The 27,754-nt window shown below is 41.4% G+C and overlaps 1 protein-coding gene across 1 annotated transcript; it reads left to right on the plus strand.

Moving 5' to 3' along the window:
• The first annotated feature begins 62 nt into the window (after positions 1 to 62).
• tmem131l (transmembrane 131 like) lies at positions 63 to 27,710 on the plus strand. Its single transcript, XM_089007304.1, has 34 exons — positions 63 to 258; positions 710 to 783; positions 2,083 to 2,126; positions 7,122 to 7,193; positions 8,210 to 8,333; positions 8,428 to 8,544; positions 8,990 to 9,094; positions 10,921 to 10,998; positions 11,777 to 11,933; positions 12,757 to 12,815; positions 12,898 to 13,003; positions 13,078 to 13,180; positions 13,834 to 13,978; positions 14,696 to 14,866; positions 14,967 to 15,033; positions 15,264 to 15,387; positions 16,154 to 16,223; positions 16,304 to 16,413; positions 17,335 to 17,404; positions 17,484 to 17,611; positions 18,694 to 18,836; positions 18,907 to 19,099; positions 19,687 to 19,872; positions 20,832 to 20,984; positions 21,240 to 21,750; positions 22,037 to 22,188; positions 22,260 to 22,432; positions 23,090 to 23,281; positions 24,232 to 24,310; positions 24,391 to 24,491; positions 24,585 to 24,729; positions 25,722 to 25,792; positions 25,867 to 26,003; positions 27,100 to 27,710. Exons 1-34 carry the CDS (start codon positions 135 to 137, stop codon positions 27,436 to 27,438), a joined length of 4,623 nt encoding a protein of 1,540 aa, XP_088863430.1. The 5' UTR covers positions 63 to 134; the 3' UTR covers positions 27,439 to 27,710.
• Positions 27,711 to 27,754: the final 44 nt, after the last annotated feature.

Here is a 27,754-nt window from a genome sequence, read left to right on the forward strand (position 1 = left end):
GCTGGCTGATGCGGGGGGGCGGTGAACGTCTGCTGTGGCTGATGTGAGCCGAGACAACGAAGGAAGCTACCAGCCAGCCAGCCAGCCAGCCAGCGAGCAAGCGAGTGCGGCGGCGGCGTGTAGAAACACAAGGCATGGCGGGGCCGCAGGACTTCCAGCAGGGCAGCTACTGTCACCGGAAGACGTGGCTCAACGTATTACCGGGAATATTGCATTTAATTTTATACTGCGTGCAACACGGAGGAGCTCAGAGACAAGGTGGGTCAAAAAAAAAAAAACAAACAAACAAAACAAACATCTTTTTTTCCCTCCTCCCGTAACGTCAAGTTCGCCAGGCGTTCATTTGACAGCAATCTCGAACGGGGCTTTAAACATTTTTTCCTTCTACGCTTTATTTCCATTTATTTATATTTATCCAAATATTTTTTCGACGCGAGTCACCCCGATTAGTTTAAAAATCGATCGTGACCCAAAAAACGTCAGTTTGTGTGAGCAAGTTGGCATTTTAGCCTCCGTTGCTAATGCTTCCTGCTAACTAGCGAGCTTTTTTTTTTGGTCAAAGCGATGCCAACTCATGTCAGCCACTTTGTTTCGTTCACTTGCGCTCGATGCGAACGACGAAATACTTTAATAACCGCCGATGAATCTCCCGAAAAAACTTCTCATTTTACATCTAATGTAATATTTGTTTTTCTTGCCCATTCAAAAGCTCTGAATCAAATGGCCACCAGCGTGGTTGAAGTCTGGCAACCGGAGGATGTCGATACGCTGATCCCTTTGCAGGTAAACGCCCCCCATTTTTATTCATTCACGTTTGAAAATATTATTTTTCTAAAGTAATCTTTTCATTTATGGTTTTCTCCAATGCATTCAACCCAAAAAGAGCTCGAAACGGGAGCACGTGTGTGAACATCTATTGTTTGGCTTCATGAAGCACATGTGTGCCCCCCCCCCCCTATTTTGTCCTTGCACTCCATTGACCGCAATTTTAGTTTCTAAATGACTTTAAGTGTTTACAAATGATGGAAAATGTCTGATTTTTGCCATGCAAATTGCGTCTAGTTAGACCCCCTCCCCCACCGTGCGGGTTTCCCCCAAAGTATCGGTCTTTGCTCCATCTTGGGGGGTTGCAACAGGCTGCACATGGAGACGGGCGACCTCAGGATACTTTGCAAAGCTCTTGTTTTACACGTTTACCGTAATAATGTACAGTTATACCCTGGCTTACGAACTTAATTGATTCCCACACAGAGTGCGTAAGGCGAAAAGTATGTATCCCAAAAATTAATTTCCCATAGGAAACCATTAAAATAAGAATAATCCGTTCCCAAGTCCCCATAAAACATCATTTTCTAATTTTCTAAGCCTTAAAACTACACAAAATATACAATATTTTATGTGTAATGGTATGTGCTATGGTATTATAATGAAAGAAATAAACTGTAGTGTATAATAAAGTCGTTTTATTGACCTTTGTGATGGTCGTTGATGGCTTGATGGAATGGAGTAGCCGGTTTCTTCAGCATTAAACACTTGATGAGGAACGTAGCCTTCTTCTTCCACCATCTTGAGGAATGATCCCTTGTAGGTTCTTTCTCTGCCATAATTTTACCTTGTTCCTCATCAATTGTGTTCAGTTTAGCCGGGTTGATAGCTTTTTGCATCAAGTGTACAGATGGCTTGTGCGGGTTGTTTGTGGAGTGGGATATTTTAACCTTGCAGTCTACACTCTACCTTTGAACTATCAAAGTTGAAACAAGTGTGTCTCCCGAAAAATAGTTTGTATGACAAGGTAAAACGTTCATCAATGTAACGTTCGTAAACCGAAAAGTTCGTAAGCCAAGGGGTTCGTAAACCGTGAGGTATCACTGTATTAGCGACTTGCTGAAATGACTAAAAATGCTAACCACCGCCTGGCAATGTCCTTTTGAGTCTTTAACCAAATTTCGAACAATCTCTAACGGTAGAAATCACATCAAGTCATAGCGATTTCATAATCTCCCGTTTAAATTCAAGACATCCAGTGAAATCAAGTTCCAATCAATTTGCAGTTGATGTTAACGTTCCTATTTTCGTTCGCAGGTGGAAAAGGGGCCGAGAAAGGACGGTCTTCCAGTCGAAGACAGGTAGGTTTGTTCACAATTGGCCACGTTAGCATAAATCACAAGTTATTGCGTCAGAAAATGTCGCCACTCGCTAGTATCATCACCTGAAATCAAGGGTGTCAAAAGTCTTTTTTTTTTTTTTTTTTTGCCGCGGACCACATTGTCGTTACGGTTTTCTCTGTTTAATGCCCTCCACATCTTGAATCTAAACGCACAACAAATTAACAAATCATTAATTTTCAATTTTGAAGTCACAGATAACTGTTATTGTGGTTTTTATGGGATAATTTTGCATTTTTGTTCCAACTTTATCAAAAAAAATTGAATTTCACAAGTTTGTTTGACTTTCACGGGCCGAATAAAATGATATGGCGTGCCAGATTTGGGCCCCGATCCTTGACTTTGACACCTGCGATGAAAGCTCGCTGAATAGAAAGAGAGCTAACTATCTTACTCACTAGCTAGCTCAATAGCGAACTTGCTAGCTCGATCGCTAGCTAGATTTGTGCCCCAAGCCTTGACTTTGACACCTGTGATAAAAGGGATTATCCATCTTGCTGAATAGATAGAGAGCTAACTATTTTACTCACTAGATAGCTCAAGCGCTAACTTGCTCGCTCAATCGCTAGATAGGTAGCTCGATCGCTAACTAGGTTGCTCGATCGCTAGCCAGATTTGTGCCCCAAGCCTTATCCAGCTTGCTGAATAGTTAGAGAGCTAACTATTTTACTCACTAGCTAGCTCAAGCGCTAACTTACTAGCTCGATCGCTAGCTAGCTCGATCGCTAGATAGCTTTGAAATTTTAAGTACAAAATAATGACTGTTTGATTTGCTTTCGCGGGCCGAATAAAATGATATGGCGGGCCAGATTAGGGCCGCGAGCCTTGACTTTGATACCTGCGATGAAAGGGATTATCCAGATCGCTGAATAGAAAGAGAGCTAACTATCTTACTCGCTAGCTAGCTCGATTGCTAGCTAAGTAGCTTGATTCCTAGCTAACAAGTTCTTTCTTCACTTTTGACCTCTTTTAAGACCCTTTGGGGATGTTTTGAGTACTAAAAAAATCATGCTAGCAAGTAAACGTAAAAGTTTCGCTTCGATTTTGAACCCCCCACGCCCAGAATTTGTTTTATTGTGAATCAGCTTTTTAAATATTCCAAATATTTCTTCTTGTGCGCGTTCAGTTCATCATTCGGTTTGTAACGAGCCTTCCCCTGTGTTCAGGCTACGCTACGTTGCTTATATTGCTGTAGTGGGCTAACATGGTGGGGTTCGGGGGGGGGGGGGGGGGGGGTTATGGTGGTAGGGTAAGCGAGAGGCAGGGAACAGAATTCCTGGCTAATTTTAGAACTCCTTGAAATGTGTGTTTAGAGGTGGGGGGGGGGGTCTGTCGTTCCCAGCTGCTAACCCCAAAAATGGGGGGGGGGTTGGTTTTCCAACGGAAACATCAATAGTTTCTGGTGGGATTTAGCATCACAATGTAGCCTTTTGGATTTTCTCATGCCCTCCACAAAAAAAAAAAATCTTGTAGAATGTCCACCCCCCGAACCCCCCCCCCCCCAAAAAAAAAAAATACCTCGTAACGTCTCTTGAAACCTAAAAAAAAGCATATAAAATGTTTTCAGCCATTTTTTTCTCCACACGTTCAACATAAACAATATCCAGCTAGCCAATAGCATATTGGCTAGCTATCTATTAGCTGGCTAGCTTGTTAGCTAGCTATCTCTTAGCTATCTAATAGCTAGCTAGCTAGCTTTTTATTTGAGTTATTCCAGGTTGAGTGAACGTTAGCGTGTGTCGCTGCCGCTGCTCACCCACAGAAAAAAACACTGATCCTGTGACTGTAAAGTGACCTTGAGAGTTTTGAAAGGCGCTTATAAGTGAAATGTATTATTATTATTATTATAAATGCAAATAAATAAATAAATAATCAGGACCCTTTATAGAATCCAAACCCATGCAGCAAATCCTAATCCCATACCCTGAATGTGGAAACCCGAACCCGGACCTCAACACCTGGGGATAAATCCGAATGGCCTCCACATCGTCCCATCAACACACTCGTAAACTATGCTGATTTATTGATTTGGCGATTTGATGTTGGATTAAAAAGGTCACCGAGCAAGTCTGGTTTTCATCCCCCAACCTGACGAACGGCGCCAGTAGACTATTTTGACTCCGGGGGGGTGATGAGCTGCTCATTGACCTCCGGGGCTACGCGACCTCTCTGGTTGCTCGCGTTATCGGCCAGGCGACCGTTGCCACTCGCCGCCCGCCGTCACTTAGCGCCTCTCACGCTTGTTATAATAATAATAATACATTTCATTTACAAGTTGATGTATAAGTAAGGTATATAAGTAATAGTTGCTATATACAGTAGATAGCTGATATCTATCCATCTATCAGCTAGCTATATATTAGCTAGCTAGCTAATTAGTTACCTAGCTGACTAATTGATATATACAGTGGATAGCTGATATGTCAGCTGGCTAGCTGATATTCATCTATCATATATTGGCTAGCTAGTTGATATGTCCGCTAACTTTCAAAACTCTCGAGGTCACTTTACAGTCACAGGATACGTTTTTCTGTGGGTGAGCAGCGGCAGCCACACGCGGCATCGTTCACTCAACCCGGAAGTAACTCAGTAGTAGCTAGCTAAAAGATAACCAATAGGTATCTAGCGAGAAAATTGATGGCAAATAGATAGAAAGCTAGGAAACTAGCCAATAGATAGTTAGCGAGCCAGCCAGATATCTAATACATAGCAAATATATAGAAAATAAGTTGCAAATAGATAGCCAGATAGGTAGCTAATAGATATCCAGCTAGCTAGATAACGGTATAGCTATATAGCTAATAGATAGTCAAATAGATAGCTAGCGAGGCAGCCAGATAGCTAATAGATAGCAAATATATAGAAAATAAGTTGCAAATAGATAGCCAGATAGGTAGCTAATAGATATCCAGCTAGCTAGATAACGGTATAGCTATATAGCTAATAGATAGTCAAATAGATAGCTAGCGAGGCAGCCAGATAGCTAATAGATAGCAAATATATAGAAAATAAATTGCAAATAGATAGCCAGATAGGTAGCTAATAGATATCCAGCTAGCTAAATAACGGTATAGCTATATAGCTAATAGATAGTCAAATAGATAGCTAGCGAGGCAGCCAGATAGCAAATGGATAGCAAATAGATTGTCGGCTAGGAAGCTATCTATATGGCCGGCTAGGAAGCTAACTAGATGGCCAGCTAGGAAGCTAGCTAGATAGTCAGCTCGGCAGCTAGCTCGATAGTCACCTAGGCAGCTAGCTAGATAGCATTTTTATAGCGTATATATCATAGTTAGATTTATATTTTTAGATGAATAAAAAAACAGGTCAATTTGTGTTGTAGCATTATTTTGTTGTTTGTAGCATTATATCTTGTAGATGAATGAATTTAGCATATTAACCCAATGTTAAAATTGTTCTCAAAATCGACTTGTATCAACACATTTTTTGAACCTCACACACACACACACACAAAATCGATCCACTTTCAAAACCAAATGAAGCCTCACAAGCCTCCCTGAAACCCCATCGCAGCAAACATTGACTTAATGTGACTTAGATCCTCGTCGGGGGTTAATGCCGTCGTGGGGGGGACGCGGGGGGATCAAATAGCGACAAACATAACATGTTATTTTTGTACCGCGGCAGTGGACACGACCCTTGCCGTTCTTCGCTACACAGGAAATACTGGCGCTGTGTTGCTAACCAAAACAGCAGCTCTTAAATTCTCATGCTAGCGGTGGCGGCCTTTGAGGTGATGGGGCGTCGATGCTCGAGGCCGTCATGACAACGCAGTTTGAAAACCCTCACTTCCAAGAATTAAAACTGAAGCTTTTCAAAACTCAAAGGTTAAAATATCCCATTAATCAGGCTCCACAAATAACCCGCACAAGCCATCTGTACACTTGATGCAAAAACCCAGCTAAAAAGAACACAATTGATGAGGAACTAGGTAAAATGATGGCAGAGAAAGCACCTACAAGGGATCATTCCTCAAGATGGTGAAAGACCACCATCACAAAGGTAAATAAAATCACTTTATTATATAGTACAGTATATTTCTTTAATTATAATACAATAGCACATTTATTATACATAAAATACAGTACATTTTGTGTAGTTTTAAAGCTTAGAAACTTAGAAAATGATGTTTTATTGGGACCCGGGAACCGATTATTCTCATTTTAATGGTTTCCTATGGGAAATTATTTTTTGGAATACACACTTTCCCCTTACACACTCTTTCCCCTTACATAGATAGATAGATAGATAGATAGATAGAAAACGTTTTTCTGATGTCAGTTCGGAAACCAAAAAAAATGGTGTCGGTTGTCCTTTAAAAAAAAAAAGAAAAAGCCAAAGAGGACTTCCCTGCCCTCAGTAAAAACATAGCCGAGGCTGTAGAGTTTAGTGGGAAGGCCAAAAATAAATGACACGTAATACAGGGAAACGTCAGCGCAGCTGCACTTGCGAGTGACTTTTTGCATATATGTGTGTGTGTGTGGGGGGAGGCATATGACATACGGTGCTAATGAGAGGAGGGAAGCAGCTGATTTGCGCTTGTGCGCGAGTGTAAAACTGGGTCAAACTTTGTTGATGGACGCAGCTGCTGAACACACGCCCCAAAAGTTCGAATGAAACAAAAAACCAGGAAGTCGACAAAAATAAGCCGAGTCAATCAAGGCGAAGCCTCGCTTAGCAGTTTCAACGTCACGCCGTCTCGTGAAGGTGTCGGACATTTCACTGCTCATACGAAAAGCTTCATCAGCGAACTAAAGTTGTGCTGGTAGCTCTGGCCATATATATCTCTATATGACATATCATATATATGACATGATGTATGATTCCTGACTTTGTTATATTTGGTCAAATTTGAAATTACGCTTAAATAAGGACTTTTTCAGGTGTTTTGTTGGCGTGTCCTGCGTATTTATGTTGTTTCTTTCTGTCAAACAGCTCTTCCGTATTTAATGTGGAGAATGGGAGGCCGTTGCATTTCCATCCGGCGATATTAAAGTTTGGCAATCAGTAAGTAACACACTTCCTGATCTGAGGGTGACGCCATTTGGATTTATGCTGTAGAAGTACGACAAACTCAATTACAACATGCTATCGATCCATCTAGCTAATTATCTCGCTAGCTAAAAAGCTATCTGGCTCATTATACCTAGCAAGCTATTGTGCTATCTAGCTAATTATCTAGCTAGCAATCAAGATATCTAGCTAATTATCTAGCTAGCAATCAAGATCTAGCTAATTACCTAGCTAGCTAAAGAGCTATTCTAGCTAATTATCTAGCTGGTTATCCTGCTATCTAGTTAATTATCTAGCTAGCTAATTATCTAGCTAGCTATCATGCTATCTATCTAGCTATCAAGCTAGCTATCGGGCTATTTAGAAAATTAGCTGGCTACCTATCAAGCTATCTAGCTAGTTATCTAGCTAGCTACTTAATTATCACCCCTCTCCCTCCCCAATCTGTATGTATGTATATACAGTATATGTATGTATGTACTTTTTTTTGTGGGTAAGCAGCGGCAGCCACACTCACCAGCGTTCACTCAACCCTGAAGTAACTCAAATAGATAGAAAGCTTGCTAGATAGCGAAGAGATAGCTAATAGATAGCGAACAGCTAGCTAATAGATAGCTAACTAGCTAGATAGATGTGGCGGAACCGCGAAGACGTTAAAGTTGCTAGCGCGCACATGCTAGTGCTCAACAAAGTATTCGTTTCAATAAACGATTTAAGAACGGCAAATGGCTGCCGCTGCTTACCCGCACACAAAAAAAAGTGTTTCCCGAGAGCCCCGAAAGGCGCCCAAAAATAACATCTCTTATGATTATTATTCAAGTACAGTCACAAAGCATTAGAATTTGTTGACTTCCCGTTTGTGCGTTAGCATCATGGCGCTGCTGACTCGCTCACTGCCAATGCATCGCAGGCACAATGAGAGATAAACGCTTCCTTTTTTTAAGCGCTAGAAAACAAAATTCTTGTTACGTGTGTGGGCTATTTTAATGTTGTTGTTTTTTTTTTTGCAGGCCGCTGGGGCAACCCAGAGCCGAAACCATACATGTCCACAACCCCAGCCAAGAGGACCCCGTGACGCTGCTGTCTATGTTTACGTCCGGCAGGCACTTGCACATACCTTCCTTCCACAGAAGAGTAAGTGCCTGCGTAACATCACGTCCACTTACCGTCCGTCGCCTTCTTCTTCTTCTTCTTCCTTGGAATGACATTAGTTGTTATTTTGTTGCAGGTGATCCCCCCCAGAGGGAAAACATCTTTTAAACTCATTTTCCTTCCATCTGAGGAAGGCAACGTAGAAAACACATTATTTATAAACACGTCGGCTCACGGGCTGCATTCATATCAGGTGGGTGGATTTTAGTCTTGCTTTTTTAAGACGTTACATGTTTTTTTTTAATACAGTGATACCTCGGTTTACGAAGCCCTTGTCTTACGAACTTTTCAGCTTACGAATGTTAAATTTATGAAAATTTTACCTTGGCATACAAACTATTTTTCCGGATACACACGGAGCTGCCACAATGAGTGATGTGTCCTTCGAGAACGAGCCGTTCTCCTAACAAGCTTTTTTTGGTTCTCTATTCCCCGCCCCCAGTCTTCGGTTAAAGCCACGTGATTGGTCAAGAACGCAACAGTGAGGGGATGTGGTTTAAACATTCAAGAGACAGGCAGACGACAGCGAGAAAATAGATAGAAAACAGTGAAATTTGGACTTGTTTCAACTTTGATAGTTCAAAGGCAGAGTGTCTTGGCCGCAATTGTTGATTTATTTACCCCCCCGCCCCCTTTAGGTCTTTGGTGTCGGTGTCCACCAGGGATCATTAAATTCTGTACAACAAAAGGACAGACAGTTGGTGTTCCCTCACATCCAGAGCATCAAGTTGACCCAAACTCAGGTATGTGTTCATCCACACTGAACTGAGGCTTTCCTTTCCTAAAAAACACTCAACGTTTTCCCACGTGCACAAAGAGGCTTTTGTGACGCGTCGAAAAGTGTCAAGTCAGCAGCCTGGATTGACGCCACACCAGTCCAGAGTGCGCTCACTTTCCACAGACATCGCACACTCCGATGGAGCTATCATTAGCAATAGAAATGACACTCAAAGGTCGGAGTGTGTGCGTATTTGTTCGTGTGTGTGGATGTATGTATGTATGTGTGTGTGTGTGTGTGTGTGTGTGTGTGTGTGTGTGTGTGTGTGTATGACTATGCTTGTGAGGACCACTAACATTTCATACCATACATAGTGAGGACATTTTTGACAAGTGAGGACCTTTTGGCCAGTCCTCCCAAGTTTTTCATTCTAAAGGCTTCCTCTAGAAGGTCGATATATGCATCTGTTCATGTTTCAGAGAGGTCCTCACAAATTCACCCAAAATGATTTTTGGTGTGTATTTTCATTTCACTTGGATATACACACTTTTTACTCACTGTGTGTGTTTATGTGTCTGTGGTTAATGAGAGGAAAAAGTTCATACCACAAAAAGATATTTTAACCGAATTCACCACAGGGGTGAGGACTTTGAATGTAGCCATTCAGAGTCCTCACTCCTGCTGTTATTTCAGTTTCAAGTCCACTTTTTATTTCTTTGTTTTTAAAGAAGCTGAAGTGGGAAATTGGGTGACATTTAGTCTTCAAAAGGAATACTAGTTCTAAACTTACCAGCAACGGTGGTCCTCACTCCTTATCTGGAGTTATCCGGACCTCACAAAATCCTTGAAACAGGAATGTGTGTTTATGTGTGTGTGTGTGTGTTTCAGGGAGTGAAAGTATGCGTGTGTTGAATTTGAAAATCAAAACACAAGAGGAAGCGGCCTCACTCGGTCCGCATTTCAGCTTCTGCTTTCAAGAGTGAGCCGTTACGTCACCTTCTTGTACTTGATTGAGAAAGTCACACACTTCTTATCGTCGTCGAAAATCAACCAGACTTGACAGACGGGTTCGTTATTATACAACGTTATGTAACAATAAAGCGTATTATTATTATCATCTCAGATCATTGTGAGCGTTTGTGGGTCAAGTCGTCTGACGCCATGTTTGTTTTCCTCCCCATTGAGCATTAAAAAAATGCATTGTACTCTTGCCGAATAAGTTATGACTGCTAAAATAGTTGAATTGTATTGTAAATGTATATTATTAAAATAATTGCCTTTGATTGATTTGTTGAAATAGCGGTGTTACCTCGCGGTTCGGTTGTTGTGAATCGTTTTGGAAACTATCGCATGCGAAAAGTGAAGAAATGCCGCATAATCATTCCTTTGTCAAAACATAACTTGCATTTTATTCAAAGTGTTCGTTTCTGCAAAAAAAAGTAAAAATCTTTAAATGATATTGAATCAAATGATTGCGTTGTTTGACTCCCATTTTGTGGACGTATTTTGTCGCAGTGTTGAAAATTTAGGCAGCCTGTATTTTATTTTATTTTATTTTGTTTTATTATTGTTTATTATTATTTATTATTATTTGTATTATTTTATTATTTAATATGCCATCTAGCTGGCTACCTAGCTGGCTATCTATTAGCTGTCTAGTGAGCAACATATCTCGCTTGCGATCTAATATATTAGCTAGCTGGCTATCTATTTATTAGCTATATATTAGCTGGCTAGCTAGCTTACTATCTATTATTCCGGGTTGAGTGTTGTTGTTATTATTATTATTAATTATTACAAAATGGATGGATGCTCGCTCTCCGTTCACACCCGTGTTTTTTAATCCTGCAGGAAGATGTGTCCAACATCACCATTCTGGGTCTAGTGCTGGAGTGCAGCCTCCCCAAGAGTTTTTTCATCAATTCACAGGTACCTTTGGAGTACATATTAGTATTACAGTGATACCTCGGTTTACAAACCCCTTGGCTTATGAACGTTTTTGTTTACAAACGTTAAATGTATGAAAATTTTACCTTGGCATACCAACTATTTCCAGCCATTGGATTGGATATGCCTTTATTAGTCTCACAGTGGAGAAATTTACATAAAATTTAGCCATCTGTACACTTGACGCAAAAAGCTATCAAGCCAGCTAAACAGAACACAATTGATGAGGAACAAGGTAAAATGATGGCAGAGAAAGCACCTACAAGGGATCATTCCTCAAGATGGTGAAAGAAGGCTACATTTCTCATCAAGTGTTTAATGCTGATGAAATGACCATCACAAAGGTAAATAAAACGACTTTATTATACAGTACAGTTTATTTCTTTAATTATAATACCATATCACATTTATTATACATTATATAAGGTATATGTTGTGTAGTTTTAAGCCTTAGAAAATTAGAAAGTAGAAAATTGTTTTATGGATACCTGGGAACGCATTATTCTCATTTTAATGGTTTCCTATGGGAAATTATGATTTGGGATACACACTTTTCACCTTCCACACTCTGTCTGGGAACCAATTAAGTTCGTAAACCAATTGATTACTCTCCAACGGGGGTCAGCAACCTGCGGCTCCGGAGCTGAATGCCCCTCTATCGCCGCCCTAGTGGCTCCCTGGAAACTTTTTCAAAACTGTTTAAAAAGGGGAAGAAAGATGACCGAGAGAAATGTAAATATTTTCAATACGCTTTCTCCAGGAGGGGTCTTGCCTTCAAAGCGAAGAACGCCTCCTTCTGCAGTTGGACTTGTCCGCACGCGGCGAGCAGCCCGCCGACCTGGATAAGCTTAAGCCATACGTCATTGAACACATGCTACTGCTGCTTGTGGTTCCCCCCGCCGGACAAGCCACGATAGGTAGGTGTCAGGGATGTTCCATCACACCCAGAAAGATCATCTTTACTGCCGGCAGGAGACGCAGCCATTCATGACAGACACCTGAATACATTAGTAAAACAGTTTTCGTGATTAGAATACCTTCCATGAACTGATAAATTTGTAACGTGGCTAATGAGCTCTTCCTGTGAAGGAGTTTCAAGTCGTAAATTGCTTCGGTGATCAAGGAGTTTCCCAAGTCCTAAATTCTGTCCAAGGCCAGATGAAGATGGCAGTTTAACTTGCTGTGTCTGTTGACCTCAGATTGACCCCAGGTTTCTCTGTGCTGATGAAATATGATAACTTCTTATTCTGTTAAAATAGAATAATATTAATAATAAATAAAATACAATCACAAATAGAATACAATAAATAAAATACAGTTTTAAATAGAAACACGAGAAAGAACTACACAGAAAATACGATTTTAAATAGGTGGGTTATTTATTATTATTATTATTATTGTTATTATTACAGCTTGCTAGAGCTGACTGACTGACTGGATGTCTATCTAGCTGACTGGCTAGCTAAAGCTGACTTGCTAGCTATCTAGCTGGCTATCCGCTATCTATTAGCTAGCTCGCTTTCTATCTATTTGAGTTACTTCTGGCTTGAGTGAACGCTGGCGCGTGTGGCTGCCGCTGCTCACCCACAGAAAAACTTATCCTGTGACCTTGAGAGTTTTGAAAGGCGCTTCTAAATGAAATGTATAATTATTATTATTATTTGTTTATTTATTATTTTTGAACGTCATTTTTGTTAACCTCTCATTTCTTTTTCTTTTCTCTTTTGGTGTCTACTGCAGGGGAACCAAAAATTGGAGTTTATATGCAAAATTCGGGAAGCAAAAAGCTCTACATCAAGGTAACTTGTTCATATTTTGGCGTCGGTCGTCGTAAATAAATCCAAATGTCTGCATGACGCTGTATTTTGAAAATGCACACAGGACATGCAGTTACTGTCCAAAGTGGACGCCAGCCTGGATGTCAATCGAATTCTTTTGCGATCAGAAGCCAAAAACTTTACCCAAGTGGCCACCCTCACCTGCAGAGGTCAACTTTTTTTTCACCGCTGTTTTCCGTCTTCATCGGTTTCTTGACCGCGTCGTTTCTGGATATCATTCCAGGTTCCACGTCAGGCCACGGAAGCAAGTGCGTTCATCATATCAGAATCGAGGTTCTCGGAAACCAGATGACCCACAACCTGGCTGGATTGCATGTCGCACACCCGTAAGTAATGATGATAATAATCATGATCATGATTATTAGAATGATAGGAGAAATAATTATGGAAATAATAATAATAATAAGAGAAATAATAATAATAATAATAGAAATAATAATAATAATGATGATAATTGGATTTGCCGTTATTATTTATAATGATAATAGTGATAATAGAAATAATAATGGAAATAATAATTGTATAAATAATAATAATAGTAGAAATAATAATAATAATAATAGTAGTAGAAATAATAATAGAAATTATAATAGAAATTATAATAGAAATAATAATAATAATAATACAAATAATAATGATAATAGTGATAATACAAATAATGGAAATAATAATAGAAATAATAATAATAGAAATAATAATAATAATAATGGAAATAATAATATTAATAGAAATAGTAATAACACTAGAAATAATAATAATACTAGAAATCATAATACTACTACAAACAATACTACTAGTAATAATGATAATACATTTTATTTCAAGCGCCTTTCAAAGCTTTCAAGGACACTTTACAGTCACAGACAAGCAGAGATACAATAATAAATAAAATACAATCACAAATAGAATACAATCCATAAAAAAGTGGGACAAATCGCTGAAGTCGCTATTTGAGCCAGTTCCTCATATACGCCTGTAGGTGGCGCACGGAGGAGCTGTCCAGCCTTTTCCAAGTTCAACAAAAGAGTCCCGACCTGGTGGACCTGTGGCTGACCAACCCGTTCACGCATCCGCTCACGGTGACCGGCGCCAGCCGCTCACGCCAACTTCGTGGATCCATGAAGGTACCCCATTTTTAGAATAATAATAATAAGGTCCCTTTACAGTCACAGGAATAGTTTTTCTGTCGGGGAGCAGCGGCAGCCACATGCGCCAACGTTCACTCAACTCGGAAGTAACTCAAATAGATAGAAAGCTAGCTTGCTGGCTAACAGATAGCTAATATAGACAGCCAGCTAGACATTTAGCTAACTAGATAGATAGCCACGTAGCTAATAAATCGGCAGATACATAGCTAGCTAATATATAGCAAATGGATAGCTAATCATAATAATAATCATAATAATCATAATATCATATAATAATAATATCATATAATAATAATAATAATAATTATTATTATTATTATATAGGAATGTACTATAGTAGTATACTATAGTAATATACTATAGTAATATAATATAGTAATAATAATATAATGTAATAATAATAATATAATAATTTAATACTTTAATAAATTAATAATTTAATACTTTAACAATTTAATAATTTAATAATAATTGATCATATTGATAATATTAATACATTTCATTTCTAAGCACCTTTCAAAACTGTCAAGGTCACTTTTCAGTCACAGGTTTTAACCATGAATACGTGACCAAGTCAGATGAAATCAAGCTTTTTCGGAAAGAAATCTCGAAGGGGAAGACAAAAAAAAGATGTCTTGCGCTAACTTGAGGAGCGTTTGAGCGCGCTTTTGTTGTTGTGCTGTTGTCTACCAGGTGGTGAACTTCCACCGCCCGCTGACGGTGCCGCCGGGCTGCTGGCCCGTGTTGTCCCTTCAGCTCTTGAAGCGGGCGTTGCCGTCCGGACACTCCATCACCCTCGGCTTGTACGCCCGTCCGGGCGCGGTCGTTCGCCTCCCTCTCTCCTTCCGCGCCGATTCTTCCGAGGTAGGAAATACAAATGCGGCGGCACGCCTGCAGGGCTCGGATGCTCGTCATAATTGAATTATTATCATAATTCCATCGTTGATTTTTCATCATCCTGCAGGATGACTTGGACTTGGAATCGGAGCAAGAGTGCGGGCGACCGTGCCCGCTCAAGTTATCTGAAGCGGGTGAGATGTCAAAACAACTCCTCACCAAAAGAATACCTTGGCTTACGAACTTAATTGGTTGTGCAAGGAAAAAAGCGTGTATCCCAAAAATGTATTTCCCATAGGAAACCATTAAAATGAGAATAATCCGTTCCGTAAAATGTTCATAAATTTAACGTTCGTAAACCGAAAAGTTCGTAAGCCAAGTCTTGTTGACAATTCCTCAAATATGCCCCCACCCCACGGCCCAGGACGCTCTGAGTGGCAGCGTACGCTCCTCCCGGACTTTTCTCGCTCGTCTTGGACGGTGGACAGCAAGTTGGCCGGCGAACTTTTCTCCCGCTGGCAGAACCGCCTGGACAAGCTACCTTGCAGGTCAGTCACCCCTTGTTGTCCTTCATTTTGAGTGCTACCTTCAATAGTACAGTAAAGTCTCGTTATATCGATATTCAAGGGAGTCGGAAAAAATATCGATATAACCGGGACTATCGATATATCCGACCCTGTTTGCATGTAATTTTCTCCGTGCGTGCATAGAAATAGTATCGATATAACCGGGACTATCGATATATCCGATATCGATATAACGAGACTTTACTGTATCTATCTAGCTATCTCTCTTGTTAGCTATCTCTCTAGCTAGCTAGCTAGCTACTGTATCTAGTTAGCTATCGATTTAATTCATATTTGTTTTTATTTGTTTGTTTGTGTGGTTGTGTGTTTATTTATTTGTTTGTTTATTATTATTGTTATTATGATTATTGTTATTATGATTATTATGATCATTGTTATTATTATTATTGTTATTACTATTATTATTAATCTTGTTAGTATTGTTGTTGTTATTCTTATTATTGTTATTAATATGATTTTTTTGTGATTGTTTTTCATAAAAAAGGGGCTGTCATTTTGGGTTACGTGCCACATTCAATGTACTCGCATTTTTGTGCCCCAATAATCCGATCTTGACGATAACAAAACTGTCGTTTTTTGGCAGAAAATATTTCCATGTACGGAAGATCTTGCTGCAAAATATCAGCAATATGAAATTTCATGACCCAATTCTCTGTTTTGTTTGTGTATTTTTTTCTCCCTATTGTACACCTTGTCACCGATCACCATAACTTGCACCTCTTTTCAGGTGGCCGAGACTCCCCACGGAGACATCTTTGCCTCTGGATTTTGCCGCCACGCCCATCAACGAGAGCAAGGCGAGCGAGAACGCAGTCGCCGACGGCAGCGGCGTTCGTTTTTGAACCAAAAAAATCATGAAATGAAATGTGCCTTTTAGGTGAAGACTTTGCTGCTGAAGAACCCTTCCTCATCTGTGGTTTCGGTGGAAGTCCAGATTCTTTCCCTGTATCCTTCCCCACTTGGGGCTTTGGACCTGCTCACCAAATGGTACCGTAGAAGGGTGGTTTTAGGGTTCCCTTTTTTTTCTTCGTTGTTTTATTCCTTTGGAGACGAATACAGTGATACGTTGGCTTATGAACTTAATTGGTTCCCAGACAGAATGTGTAAGGTGAAAAGTGTGTATCCCAAAAATCAATTTCCCATAGGAAACCAATAAAATGAGAATAATCCGTTCCCAGGTCCCCATAAAACATCATTTTCTACTTTTCTAAGCCTTAAAACTACACAAAATATACCTCATGTTATGGATAATAAATGTGCTATGGGATTATAATTAAAAAAGTAAACTGTGCTGGATAATAAAGTGGTTTTATTTACCTTGTTGATGGTCGTTGATGGCTTGATGGAATGAAGTGGCGGGTTTCATCAGCATTAAACACTTGATGAAGAACGTAGCCTTCTTCTTTCACCATCCTGAGGAATGATCCCTTGTAGGTGCTTTCTCTGCCATCATTTTACCTAGTTCCGCATCAATTGTGTTCTGTTGAGCTGGGTTGATAGCTTTTTGCATCAAGTGTACAGATGGCATGTGCGGGTTGTTTGTGGAGCCTGATTGATGGGATCTTTTAACCTTGCAGTCTACACTTTGCCTTTGAACTATCAAAGTTGAAACTCTCTCACTGTCGTCTGCCTGTCTCTTTAATGTTTAAACCACCTCCCCTCACTGCTGCGTTCTTGACCAATCACGTGGCTTTAACCGAAGACTGGGGGCGGGGTATAGAGGACCAAAATAGTCGGCTGTCATTTTCTTGGTAGAACGTTGTGGCGCTCCGTGCGTATCCCAAAAAATAGTTTGTATGCCAATGTTAAATGTTCATAAATGTAACGTTCGTAAACCGAAAAGTTCGTAAGCCAAGGGGTATCACTGTTTAAAACTTGTCTACACAGAGTGCATGTTTGTTTTTACAGGTTTAACATAAGCCCCCTGGCGGTCAACATCAGTACTGCAGAGTTCTCACTGTTGAATACGCCCCCCAAGGTGAGTTATTTTTATGTCTTCATTTTGTTTCTTTTTAGCCCAAATGTGACTCCTTGTCATCTTCCGTCATCTTTTGAAGGCGAGCGAGAACGCAGAGAAGGGCGACGGTGTCCTGCGTTTGCTACTCAAGCCGTGGGAGTCCCGCGAGGTCGCCGTCGTGTTCACGCCGTCCGAACACAAACCCACCACCACCATCCTCATCATCAGGTAAAGCGCCAGATTTTTTTCTGCCATTGGGAAGATCCAACTGATAGACATTAGACAGAATAAGAAGTTATCATATTTCAAAGTTTCATGCTTAGCTGGCCAACCAAACAAAAGGCGCAGATGGCCTGAGGTCAAAGTTTAATACACACATCCTGTTAAACTGTCATCTTCATCTAGGAGATCTGGCCTTGGACAGAATTTAGGTCTTGGGAAACTCCTTTATCACCGAAGCAATTTACAACTTGAAACTCCCTCACAGGAAGAGCTCATTAGCCTTGTTACACATTTATCAGTTCATGGAAAATATAATGTTTAATTGCTTACAGCTGTTCTTGCTAAGAACTCAAGAGGTGTGCTATTCTAATCAAGAAAACTATGTTTTACTAATGTATCACTTGAAGGACAACCGACGCCGCCAGACACCGAGTGTTGCTGATACTAGTTGATATAAATTCCCAGCAGACAAATCAGCCCATTTCCCATCTTGTGCATTTTCTGGGATGCTACATTGGAGTCCAGACGCCTCAAAATGACACGGAAGGACTTCTTTCATCGATTGCAAACATTTATGCTTTCCTCTTCAGAACTATTTGAATGATATTCATAACTGGATGAGTAATAAGAAAGCATCTTCTCCCAATCTGAAGCCATTGTTTTGATTCTAGAGCAAGGCAAGACGTCCTGACGTCACGAACAGGGGGGCGGGACCTTCACAAACTCGCCATTTCCGAGGTCATTTTGAAGTAGTTTTGGGACACTAGAAGTCATTTTTATCGGTGTTTTGCGTTTGACTAAAAAATATCAACCAGCGTGTTTTGGCTATTTTAGATGCTATAAAATGTTTTTCTGATGTCAGTTAGGAAACACAAAAAATGGTGTCGGTTGTCCTTTAAATTTGCATATACTCTCAATAAATAGCTTGGCAGAGGGCTGCAGAACTTAGGCGTCTGTCATGAATGGCTACGTCTCCTGCCGGCAGTAAAATAAAATCTTTCATGTGTTGGAGCCTTTTTGTCCACAGTGTCCGATCGAACATCTCTGACACCAACCCACCTGGAATAATATGGCGTGCGTTATTCTAGGAACAACTTGACCGTCTTCGACATGGTCACGGTGAAGGGCCACGGAGCCAAAGAGCTTCTGAGGGTCGGGGGCAAACTTCCCGGTCCGGGCGCCTCCCTGCGTTTCAACGTCCCTCAGTCCACGCTGATGGAGTGCCGAGATGGTGAGGCCATTTAAAGCGTTTTTGTCTTTGCGATGGGAATCATCCATCACGTTTCAATGGCGTCTCCTAGCGGGCCTGCGCGGGAGCAGCAAGCCGCTTTTCGCCATCCGCAAAAGCTTCAAGGTGGAGAACGTCGGCCAGCTGCCGCTAACGGTCACGTCCATGAACGTCAACGGCTACAAGTGTCAAGGCTTCGGATTCGAGGTGCTGCAGTGTCGTTCCTTCAGCCTCGAGCACAACGGGTCCGCGGAGATCACTGTTGCGTAAGTCCTCGTAAGGCTCGCTCGATAGCTAATAGATAGCAACACGAGCCAGCGTTCACTCAATCTGGAATAATTGAAATAGATAGAAAGTTAGCTAGCTCACTAATAGCTCACTAGATAGCTTATAGATAGCAAATAGCTAGCTAGATAGCTAACAGATAGCAACACGATCCAGCGTTCACTCAACCCGGAATAACTCAAATGGAAAGTTAGCTAGCTAGCTAATAGATAACTAATAGCTGGCTTGCTAGATAGCTAATAGATAGCAAATAGATACCTAGCTAGATCGCTAATAGATAGCAACACGAGCCAGTGTTCACTCAACCCGGAATAACTCAAATAGAAAGTTAGCTAGTTAGCTAATAGATAACTAATAGTAGGCTCGCCAGATAGCAAATAGATAGCTTGATAGCTAATAGATAGCAACACGAGACAGCATTCACTCAACCCGGAATAACTGAAGTAGATAGAAAGTTAGCTAGCTAACTAATAGATAATTAATAGCTAGCTTGCCATGTTGTTAGCTCAAAAGCAAAGGTGTCTCGAGTGAACAAGATGTGACCGCCTAACCCCCTGCCCCCTTGCAGGTTCACGCCAGATTTCACCTCGTCGTGGGTGATCCGCGACCTGGTGCTGGTGACGTCGCGCGGGACCGCCTTCCCGTTCACCCTCAACGTGACGCTGCCCCACCACATGTTGCCCCTTTGCGCCCAGGTGGTGCCCGGCCCCAGCTGGGAGGAATCCTTCTGGGTGCTCACCCTCGTCTTCACCTGGTCAGTCATGTCACTTGTCCATCAAGGAGGAAAATGTTGGACAAGAAATAAACTCAACACAGTAATACCTTGGCTTACGAACTTAATTGGTTCCCCGACAGAGTGTGTAAGGCAAAAAGTGTCTATCCCAAAAATTTATTTCCCATAGGAAACCATTAAAGTGAGAATAATTCGTTCCCAGGTCCCCATAAAACATGTTTTTCTAATTTTCTAAGCCGTAAAACTACACAAAATAGACCTTATTTTATGTATAATAAATGTCCTTTGGTATTACAATGAAAGAAATAAACTGTACTATATAATAAAGTCATTTTATTGACCTTTGTGATGGTTGTTGATGGCTTGATGGAATGGAGTGGCCGCTTTCATCAGCATTAAACACTACGTAGTCTTCTTCTTTCACCATCTTGAGGAATGATCCCTTGTCAGTGTTTTCTCTGCCATAATTTTACCTTGTTCATCATCAATTGTGTTCTATTTAGCTGGATTGATAGCTTTTTGCATTAAGTGTACAGACGGCTTGTGCGGGTTATTTGTGGAGCCTGATTGATGGGATATTTTAACTTTGCAGTCTACACTCTGCTTTTGAACTATCAAAGTTGAAACAAGTCCACATTTGACTGTTTTTTATCCATTTTCTCAGTCTCTCTGCTGGTCTCTTTAATGTTTAAACTCCCGCCCCCTCACTTCTGCGTTCTTGACCAATCACGTGGCTTTAACCGAAGACTGGGGGCGGGGAATAGAGGACAAAAACAGTCTGCTGCCATTTTCTTGTTAGAACGGGCTCGTTCGCTAACGACATATCACTCATTGTGTGTATCCCAAAAAATTGTTCGTATACCAAGGTAAAATTTTCATCAATTTAACGTTCGTAAAGCGAAAAGTTCGTAAGCCAAGGCATTCGTAAACGGAGAGGTATCACCGTATTTATCGATGTATTCTGTGGGTCATCTTTGCAGCATCTCCTTGTTCGGAGTGTGCTTGATGGCCTTTCATCAAGCGCAGTATATTCTCAGCCAGTTCTCCATGCCGGCCATGCGGAGCAACCACAACTCCAACTTGTCCCGGGACTCCAACGGCCCCGTCAACAACATCACACCTAACGGCCTCAGGTGGGCTCATTTGGTTTTCTTCTTTTCCTTTCGCTTGACAAATGTTGCTAACGTCCTAAAACAGGCGTCGGGAACTTATGGCTCTTTTGATGATTGCATCCGGCTCGCCCATAATACGAAATACATATTCTCGCTTTTTCGCTGTTCATTTCCTGTTTGGGCGGCAGAAAGCAAGCATGCAAATTGCTGCTGTGGACTTCAAATGTCCCCATTGTGGTACGAATAAAGCTTTTCTGATTGTGATTCTCCCCCAAGTAAACACAAGGGCAGCTGTAAAAGCTACGTGGACACCTGCCACACCTCAGACAAAGGAAAAGGCCGCGGCTCCCCGGCGCTGTCCAACCGGCCCGCTCAGCGTCCGCCGTCGTCCAAGAAGAGCTCGTCGTCCGCGCCGTCGCAACCCCAGAAGAAACACAAGGTGGCGCTATACTACGGCAAATACAAGCCCTGCGGGGCCGCCGCCGCGCAGGCCGCGCCGATGGACGAACAGCACGAGGAAGCGGTCCCCGAAGCGCATCCCACGCCGGACCCCGACGTATGCGACAACAACAACCTAGCGTCGTTTGTTAGCGAAATGGCGACGACGGCGCCGCCGGATTTTCAAGGCGAAGACGGCGTGCCGGCAGCGGTTATGTTTCCCGTGGAAATTCCTGCCGGCTTCCCGCAAAACGTGGCGCTGGCTGCCGGGCCCGGACCGGGCCTGCTGCTTTGTAAAGCCGTGGAGATGAGTCACGGCGGATGCTACCAACCCGACGCCGAGCTACAGGTTAGCGCCTTGCAATTCTACTGGAGATTAAAGGACAACCGACACCATATTTTTGGTTGTATTAGCCCACGTCCCTATGGAATTTCTCATTTCATGTTAGCATTAGGCTATTTGTACTTGCTTTAGATACACAACATCGACAAAGATGCTAATTATTAGCCCACGTCCCTATGGAGTTTCTCATTTCATGTTAGCATTAAGCTAATTGTACTTGCTTTAGATACACAACATACACTCATCTCATTTTGCTTCTCCAATCGTAACATGTCTTTTTTTTCTGTTGCAGTTACGGGAAGACGGCAAAGCGTCAAAGAAAAAGGCAACCGTTGCAGACACGGGCAACAGCAGTAGCAGTAGTTGTCATAGCAACAGCAGCAGCAGTAGTAGTAATAATAATAAGGGAAAGAAAAGTCGCCGCAAGACGGAAAGCGTCTCAAGGTAGGACACGTGTCCTTTTGCTGTCTTCTTCACGTGATCACGGCCCGTCCTAAGTGTCTTCTTGTCTCAAGCGTCCCAGAGCAGAAAGCGCCGCAGCTTCCGGAAAAGCAGCGAGAGCCCGACTGGAGCGCAGTGGCGGACCGCAACCACACGGCGTCCCGCAACAAGAGCCGCGGCTGCAACGCCGCGGCGCCGGACGCTCCCAAACCGGGACCGCGCGCCGACAACGGCATCAGACAAAACGGTAAACCAAGCTCGGCTTCCCGTCCGCCGTCACAATATAGCGTGATTCTATACCGTAGCAAGCTAGCGAGCTAATAAACACAATATAGCATGATTATCTACCATAGCTAGCTAGCTAATAAACACAATATAGCATATTTCTATACCGTAGCTAGCTAGCTAATTAACACAATATAGCGTGATTATCAACCGTAGCTAGCCAGCTGGCTAATAAACACAAAGAATAAACACAATATAATAATAATAATAATAATAATAATAATAATAATAATAATAATACATTTCATTTCTAAGCATGATTATCTTCCGTAGCTAGCTAGATAATAAACACAAAAAGTAAACACAATACAGCATGATTATCTACAGTAGCTAGCTAGCTAGCTAATAAACACAAAGAATAAACACAATATAGCATGATTATATTCCGTAGCTAGCTAGCTAATAAACAAAAATAAACACAATATAGCATGATTATCTACCATAGCTAGCTAGCTTGCAATCTAGCTAATAAACACAAAGAATAAACGCAATATAGCATGATTATCTACCATAGCTAGCTAGCTTGCAATCTAGCTAATAAACACAAAGAATAAACGCAATATAGCATGATTTGGGCTTTGGAATTTCTCAAACCCCGCCGTGTTTTTACTAATTCCAGCGGCGGCGTGCCCCGCCCGCAGTCGGCGAAAGTGCGTGGCCGAGCGCCGCGCCTGCGAGTCCGGCTCGGATTCGGGAAGCTCGTCGGGAAGCGTGCGCGCCAGCCGCGGGAGTTGGGGAAGCTGGAGCAGCGCCAGCAGCGTGGAGGGCGACAAGGAGGCCAGACACGCCTGCGCTACCTCGTCCAGAAAAAGTACAAAAAGGCCCACACTTGCATTGAAATCCGCCTCACAGGATCAGTTTTTCTGTGGGTGTGCAGCGGCAGCCACATGAGCTAGCGTTCACTCAACCCGGAAGTAACTTAAATAGATAGAAAGCTAGCTAAAACATAACTAATAGCTAGCTCGCTAGAAAGCTAGCTAATGATAGCTAATAGCTAGATAACTTGAAAATTAGCTAGCTAATAGATTGCTAGTAGCTAGCTAGCTAGAAAGCTAGCCAGCTACATAGCTAATAGATATGCATACAGATAGATTGCTAGATAGCTAGCCATCCAGCTATATAGGTAGCTCGCCAGCTAATAAATAGAAACTAGCTAGCTACCAGATAGCTAATAGATAGCCAGCCAGCTAGATAGCTAATAGATAGCTAGCCAGCTAAGAGATTAATAATCAGCTAGCCACCCGGATAGATAGCTACCATATAGCTAATAGATAGCCAGGCAGCTAGATTGCTAATAGATAGCCAGCTAACTAGCTAGCTAGCTAATAGATAGCTTTCCACCCATATAGATAGCCAGCCAACTAGCTAGCTACTAGATATCCAACAGATAGCCACCTAACTAGCTAGCGAGCTAATAGATAGCTAGCCAGCGAATAGATAGCAAGCCAAGGAGCTAGCTACCAGATATCCAACAGATCGATAGCCAGCTGGATAGATAGCTAATAGATAGCTAACTAGCTAGCGAACTAATACATAGTTAGCCAGCTAATAGATAGCCAGCCAACTAGCTAGCAACTAGATATCCAACAGATGGATAGATAGCATATGAATGCGCAATCTGAATATATCATCGTGAAAGGCGTTCCCGAAAGCAGCATTTTGTTCTTGTTTCAATGAATGTAGTTGTTTTTGTTTGATGTTGACTTTGTGACGGTCGATGTTGACTGTTATTTTTGATGATTATTTTCCCTCGTTGCGCAGGGGATCCCGTGCAGTACAGCCTATACGGCGCCGAGCGAGACGCCTACCAGGCTACGTACGCTAACCGCAAACCTTTCAAGTAAGTCGCGCCATTGACTTCTTTTCAACAGCGCAAGTTACGTTTTTTTCCCCAATTTCACCCAAATTTCCACCCGGCAGCGCCTACCACAAAGACCCGTCGTCCCAAAGCCCCGATCCGGCCGTGTCCACCTTCGCCCCGAGCTTTGCCGCCGTCGCCGCGGGTGTTGACCGGAACACGGGTGACCATCCCCCCCCCCCCCCCCCCTCTCTCTCAAAAAAAAATGATGGTGAAAATCTTTGGATGCTGATTTTTTTTTCACCGCCATTTGCAGATCTAACGGGTCACGTCCTGCCCGAAGAAACGTGGGCGGCGCCTTCCGTCCCGCTCACCAACGAGTTCCGGTACAACACCACCACCACCACCGGCGACGCTCTGCCTTTCATCCCGCAGACGACCCCACCCAGGGCGTATAACGGGTACGATGGCATCCTCACATTTATGTGTGAAAGGGGGTGGGGGCAGTAATTCAAATATTAAATTTAAAAAAACTCCCAAAAATTCTATTAAACTATGCAAATACAGTGATACCTTGGCTTACGAATTTAATTGGTTCCGAGACAGAGTGTGTAAGGCGAAAAGTGTATATCCCAAAAATTAATTTCCCATAGGAAACCATTAAAACAAGAATAATCCGTTCCCAGCTCGCTGTATTAAACACTGTACACTGTATTAAATTAAAAAAAACATCAATTTTATCAGCATCAAAACCGTCAAAAAAATTCTATTAAACTATGCAAATACTAGTAAACAAAAAAAAAACCTTCCATATCAAAAATCAGAAAGCCTTTAATAGTCCCACAAGGGGGAAATTTGCTAAATTGAAAAAACCCAACAGTATTCTATGCATAATAGGAATGTCAGAAAACTGAAATGTATAACTGCAAAAATGTTTCATCAAAAGAACTGTACATAGTGCAAGTATAAAAATAAAGAATACATAAGAAATACAGTAAAAAAATAATAACAAATATAGTATAAAAGTACAGGTAACATCCGACTTACGACCGAGTTCCGTTCCGACCAAACGGCCGCAAGTCGAAATGGTCGTAAGTCGAAATACATTCAAAATGTTGAACTCGGAGGCTAAATGACTCGCAAACTCCCCCTATTAAAATGCTTCCACGATGCTTGCCAAAGTCCCAAACAAAATTTGAAATTGTCCCATGTGTCCCACAACTTCATAATTCTGTACTACCTTCATCACAGTTGTCAAAGTCAAGGCCCGCGGGCCAAATCTGGCCCGCCATGTCATTTTATTCGGCCCGCGAAAGCAAAACAAACTTCATGATGTTTGCTAAAATTTGAACCAAAATTTGAAATTATCCCATGTACAGCACAATGTAATAATTCCGTACTGCCTTCTACTGTCTGGTATGCAAAAAAAAATGTGTTATGTTTCCATTGGCAGGTTTGCGTGGAGAAGCGTCAATAGCCACTGCGCTAATCCGTACGCCTACAGCGAGGAAGGCAACTATATCGGTACACATCCACCTGGTAGCACCGCCGCCGCCAATGATCGCCCATCCTCATTTTGAGCCTTTTTGCCTTGACAGGAAACGCGGCATTCCCGGCGGGATTTCCCCATCAGGAGTGCCACGTTGTCCCCCCCGCCAGTCAGGCGGGCTGGAGCGAGCAAAACGCCCAAGAGTCTCCTTCCACTTGGGACTCGGCCGCCTGCGTTGGCACGAAGGTGACTGGAGAGATTTTCACATTTTGCTCACTCGCAGAAAATTTGCGTCGAGCATTATTGTTTTTTTTTTTTATCGTACAGTGTATTTATTTCATTATAATACAATAGCACATTTATGAACAACAACAATAAATATAATAATAATAATACATTTCATTTATCATACATAAAATAACGTATATTTTGTGTAGTTTTACGGCTTATTTAATAGAAAATCATGTTTTATGGGGACCTGGGAACGGATTAATCACATCTTAATGGTTTCCTATGGGAAATAAATTTTTGGGATACACACTTTTTGTAAATATGTTGTATTTTGTAAATGCAAGTAAAACGACTTTATTATCCAGTACAGTGTATTTCTTTCATTATAATACAATAGCACATTTATTAACAACAACAATTTTAATAATAATAATAAATTTCATTTATAATACCAAAATAAGGTATATTTTGTGTAGTTTTAAAGCTTATTTCGTAGAAAATTATGTTTTATGGGGACCTGGGAACGGATTATTCTCATTTGAATGGTTTCCTATGGGAAATTAATTTTTGAGATGCACACTTTTCGTAAATGTATTTCGTAAATGTAAATAAAATGACTATTATCCAGTCCAGTGTATTTCTTTCATTACAATACAATAGCATATTTATTAACAGTAATAATAATAATATTAAGAATACATACATTTCATTTATAATACATAAAATAAGGTATATTTTGTGTAATTTTATGTCTTATTCAATAATAATAATAATACATTTCATTTAGTAGAAAATGATGTTTTATGGGGACCTGGGAACAGATTATTCTCATTTTAATGGTTTCCTATGGGAAACAAATTTTTGGGATACACACTTTTCGCTTTACACACTCTGGACAAGATCTCACCGTACTTTAGTACAGCGATATTTCGACTGCAAAATTAGAGATTGTAACATAAAAAATAAACAAATATATGCACAAATTATATAAATTAAAAAAATGAATGACGAATAAAAAATAAAAATAACAAATAGCAAAACAAACCCTGTCGCCACCAAACAATAGATTGTCATGTAAGAAGAATAACTTGAATGTTTTTTGTTTTTGTAGCCTTTCTTGTCAGGCACCCGCAGCCTGTCGCCCATGTCCAGCCTGTTCGGTTCCATCTGGACGCCGCAGAGCGCCCCCTACCATCACCACCATCACCTCCAGCACGAGCGCTCGGCGCCCATGTCGCCCGCATCGCCCGTCACGCCGCCGCACTCGCCTTTCACCCGAGAGTCGGCGGAGGCGCCCGCGTGTAGCGTTAGCGTTAGCGGCGGCGGCGTCCCCTTTTCTAGCTTCAACCCTTTCGGCCCGCACATGAATCTGGACATCTGGAACTCGTCGTCCAACCGTAGCTCCAACTCGCAGCTTTCAAACGATTCGGGTTACTGCGGTGATGTTTAATAAGACAAGACAGGAAAAGAAAGGAAAGGAAAGAAAGAAAACATCAAAAAGCATCAAGATCATTGCAAAAAAAGAAAAAAAAACATATAGAAGATATGGCTATTTACCAACAAGTTAAAAAAAATGAATGTTCTTTTATTAATAATGGGGGGAAATGTGAATCTTCCTTTTCTTTTATGTTCCCATTTTCAAACCTTGTGGACATTTGTTGTATATTTTTCTAGATGTTTTGCAGTTTTGATCATAGAAAAATTAAAAAAAAACAACAAAAACAAGGTTTTTGGACTTGAACAATGTCCCATTTTTATTTCCGTGG

This window comes from Hippocampus bargibanti, linkage group LG10, assembly GCF_051943395.1.
Source record: "Hippocampus bargibanti isolate YZ-2025 linkage group LG10, ASM5194339v1, whole genome shotgun sequence".
Lineage (NCBI taxonomy): Eukaryota > Metazoa > Chordata > Actinopteri > Syngnathiformes > Syngnathidae > Hippocampus > Hippocampus bargibanti.

Excerpts from the sequence above, each read along its gene's own strand:
- tmem131l (XM_089007304.1), top strand. The coding sequence starts at position 135 with ATGGCGGGGCCGCAGGACTTCCAGCAGGGCAGCTACTGTCACCGGAAG. Across the intron at positions 12,816-12,897 it reads GCAAAAAGCTCTACATCAAG|GACATGCAGTTACTGTCCAA; the intron begins GTAACTTGTTCA and ends AAATGCACACAG. Across the intron at positions 20,985-21,239 it reads ATCACACCTAACGGCCTCAG|TAAACACAAGGGCAGCTGTA; the intron begins GTGGGCTCATTT and ends TTCTCCCCCAAG.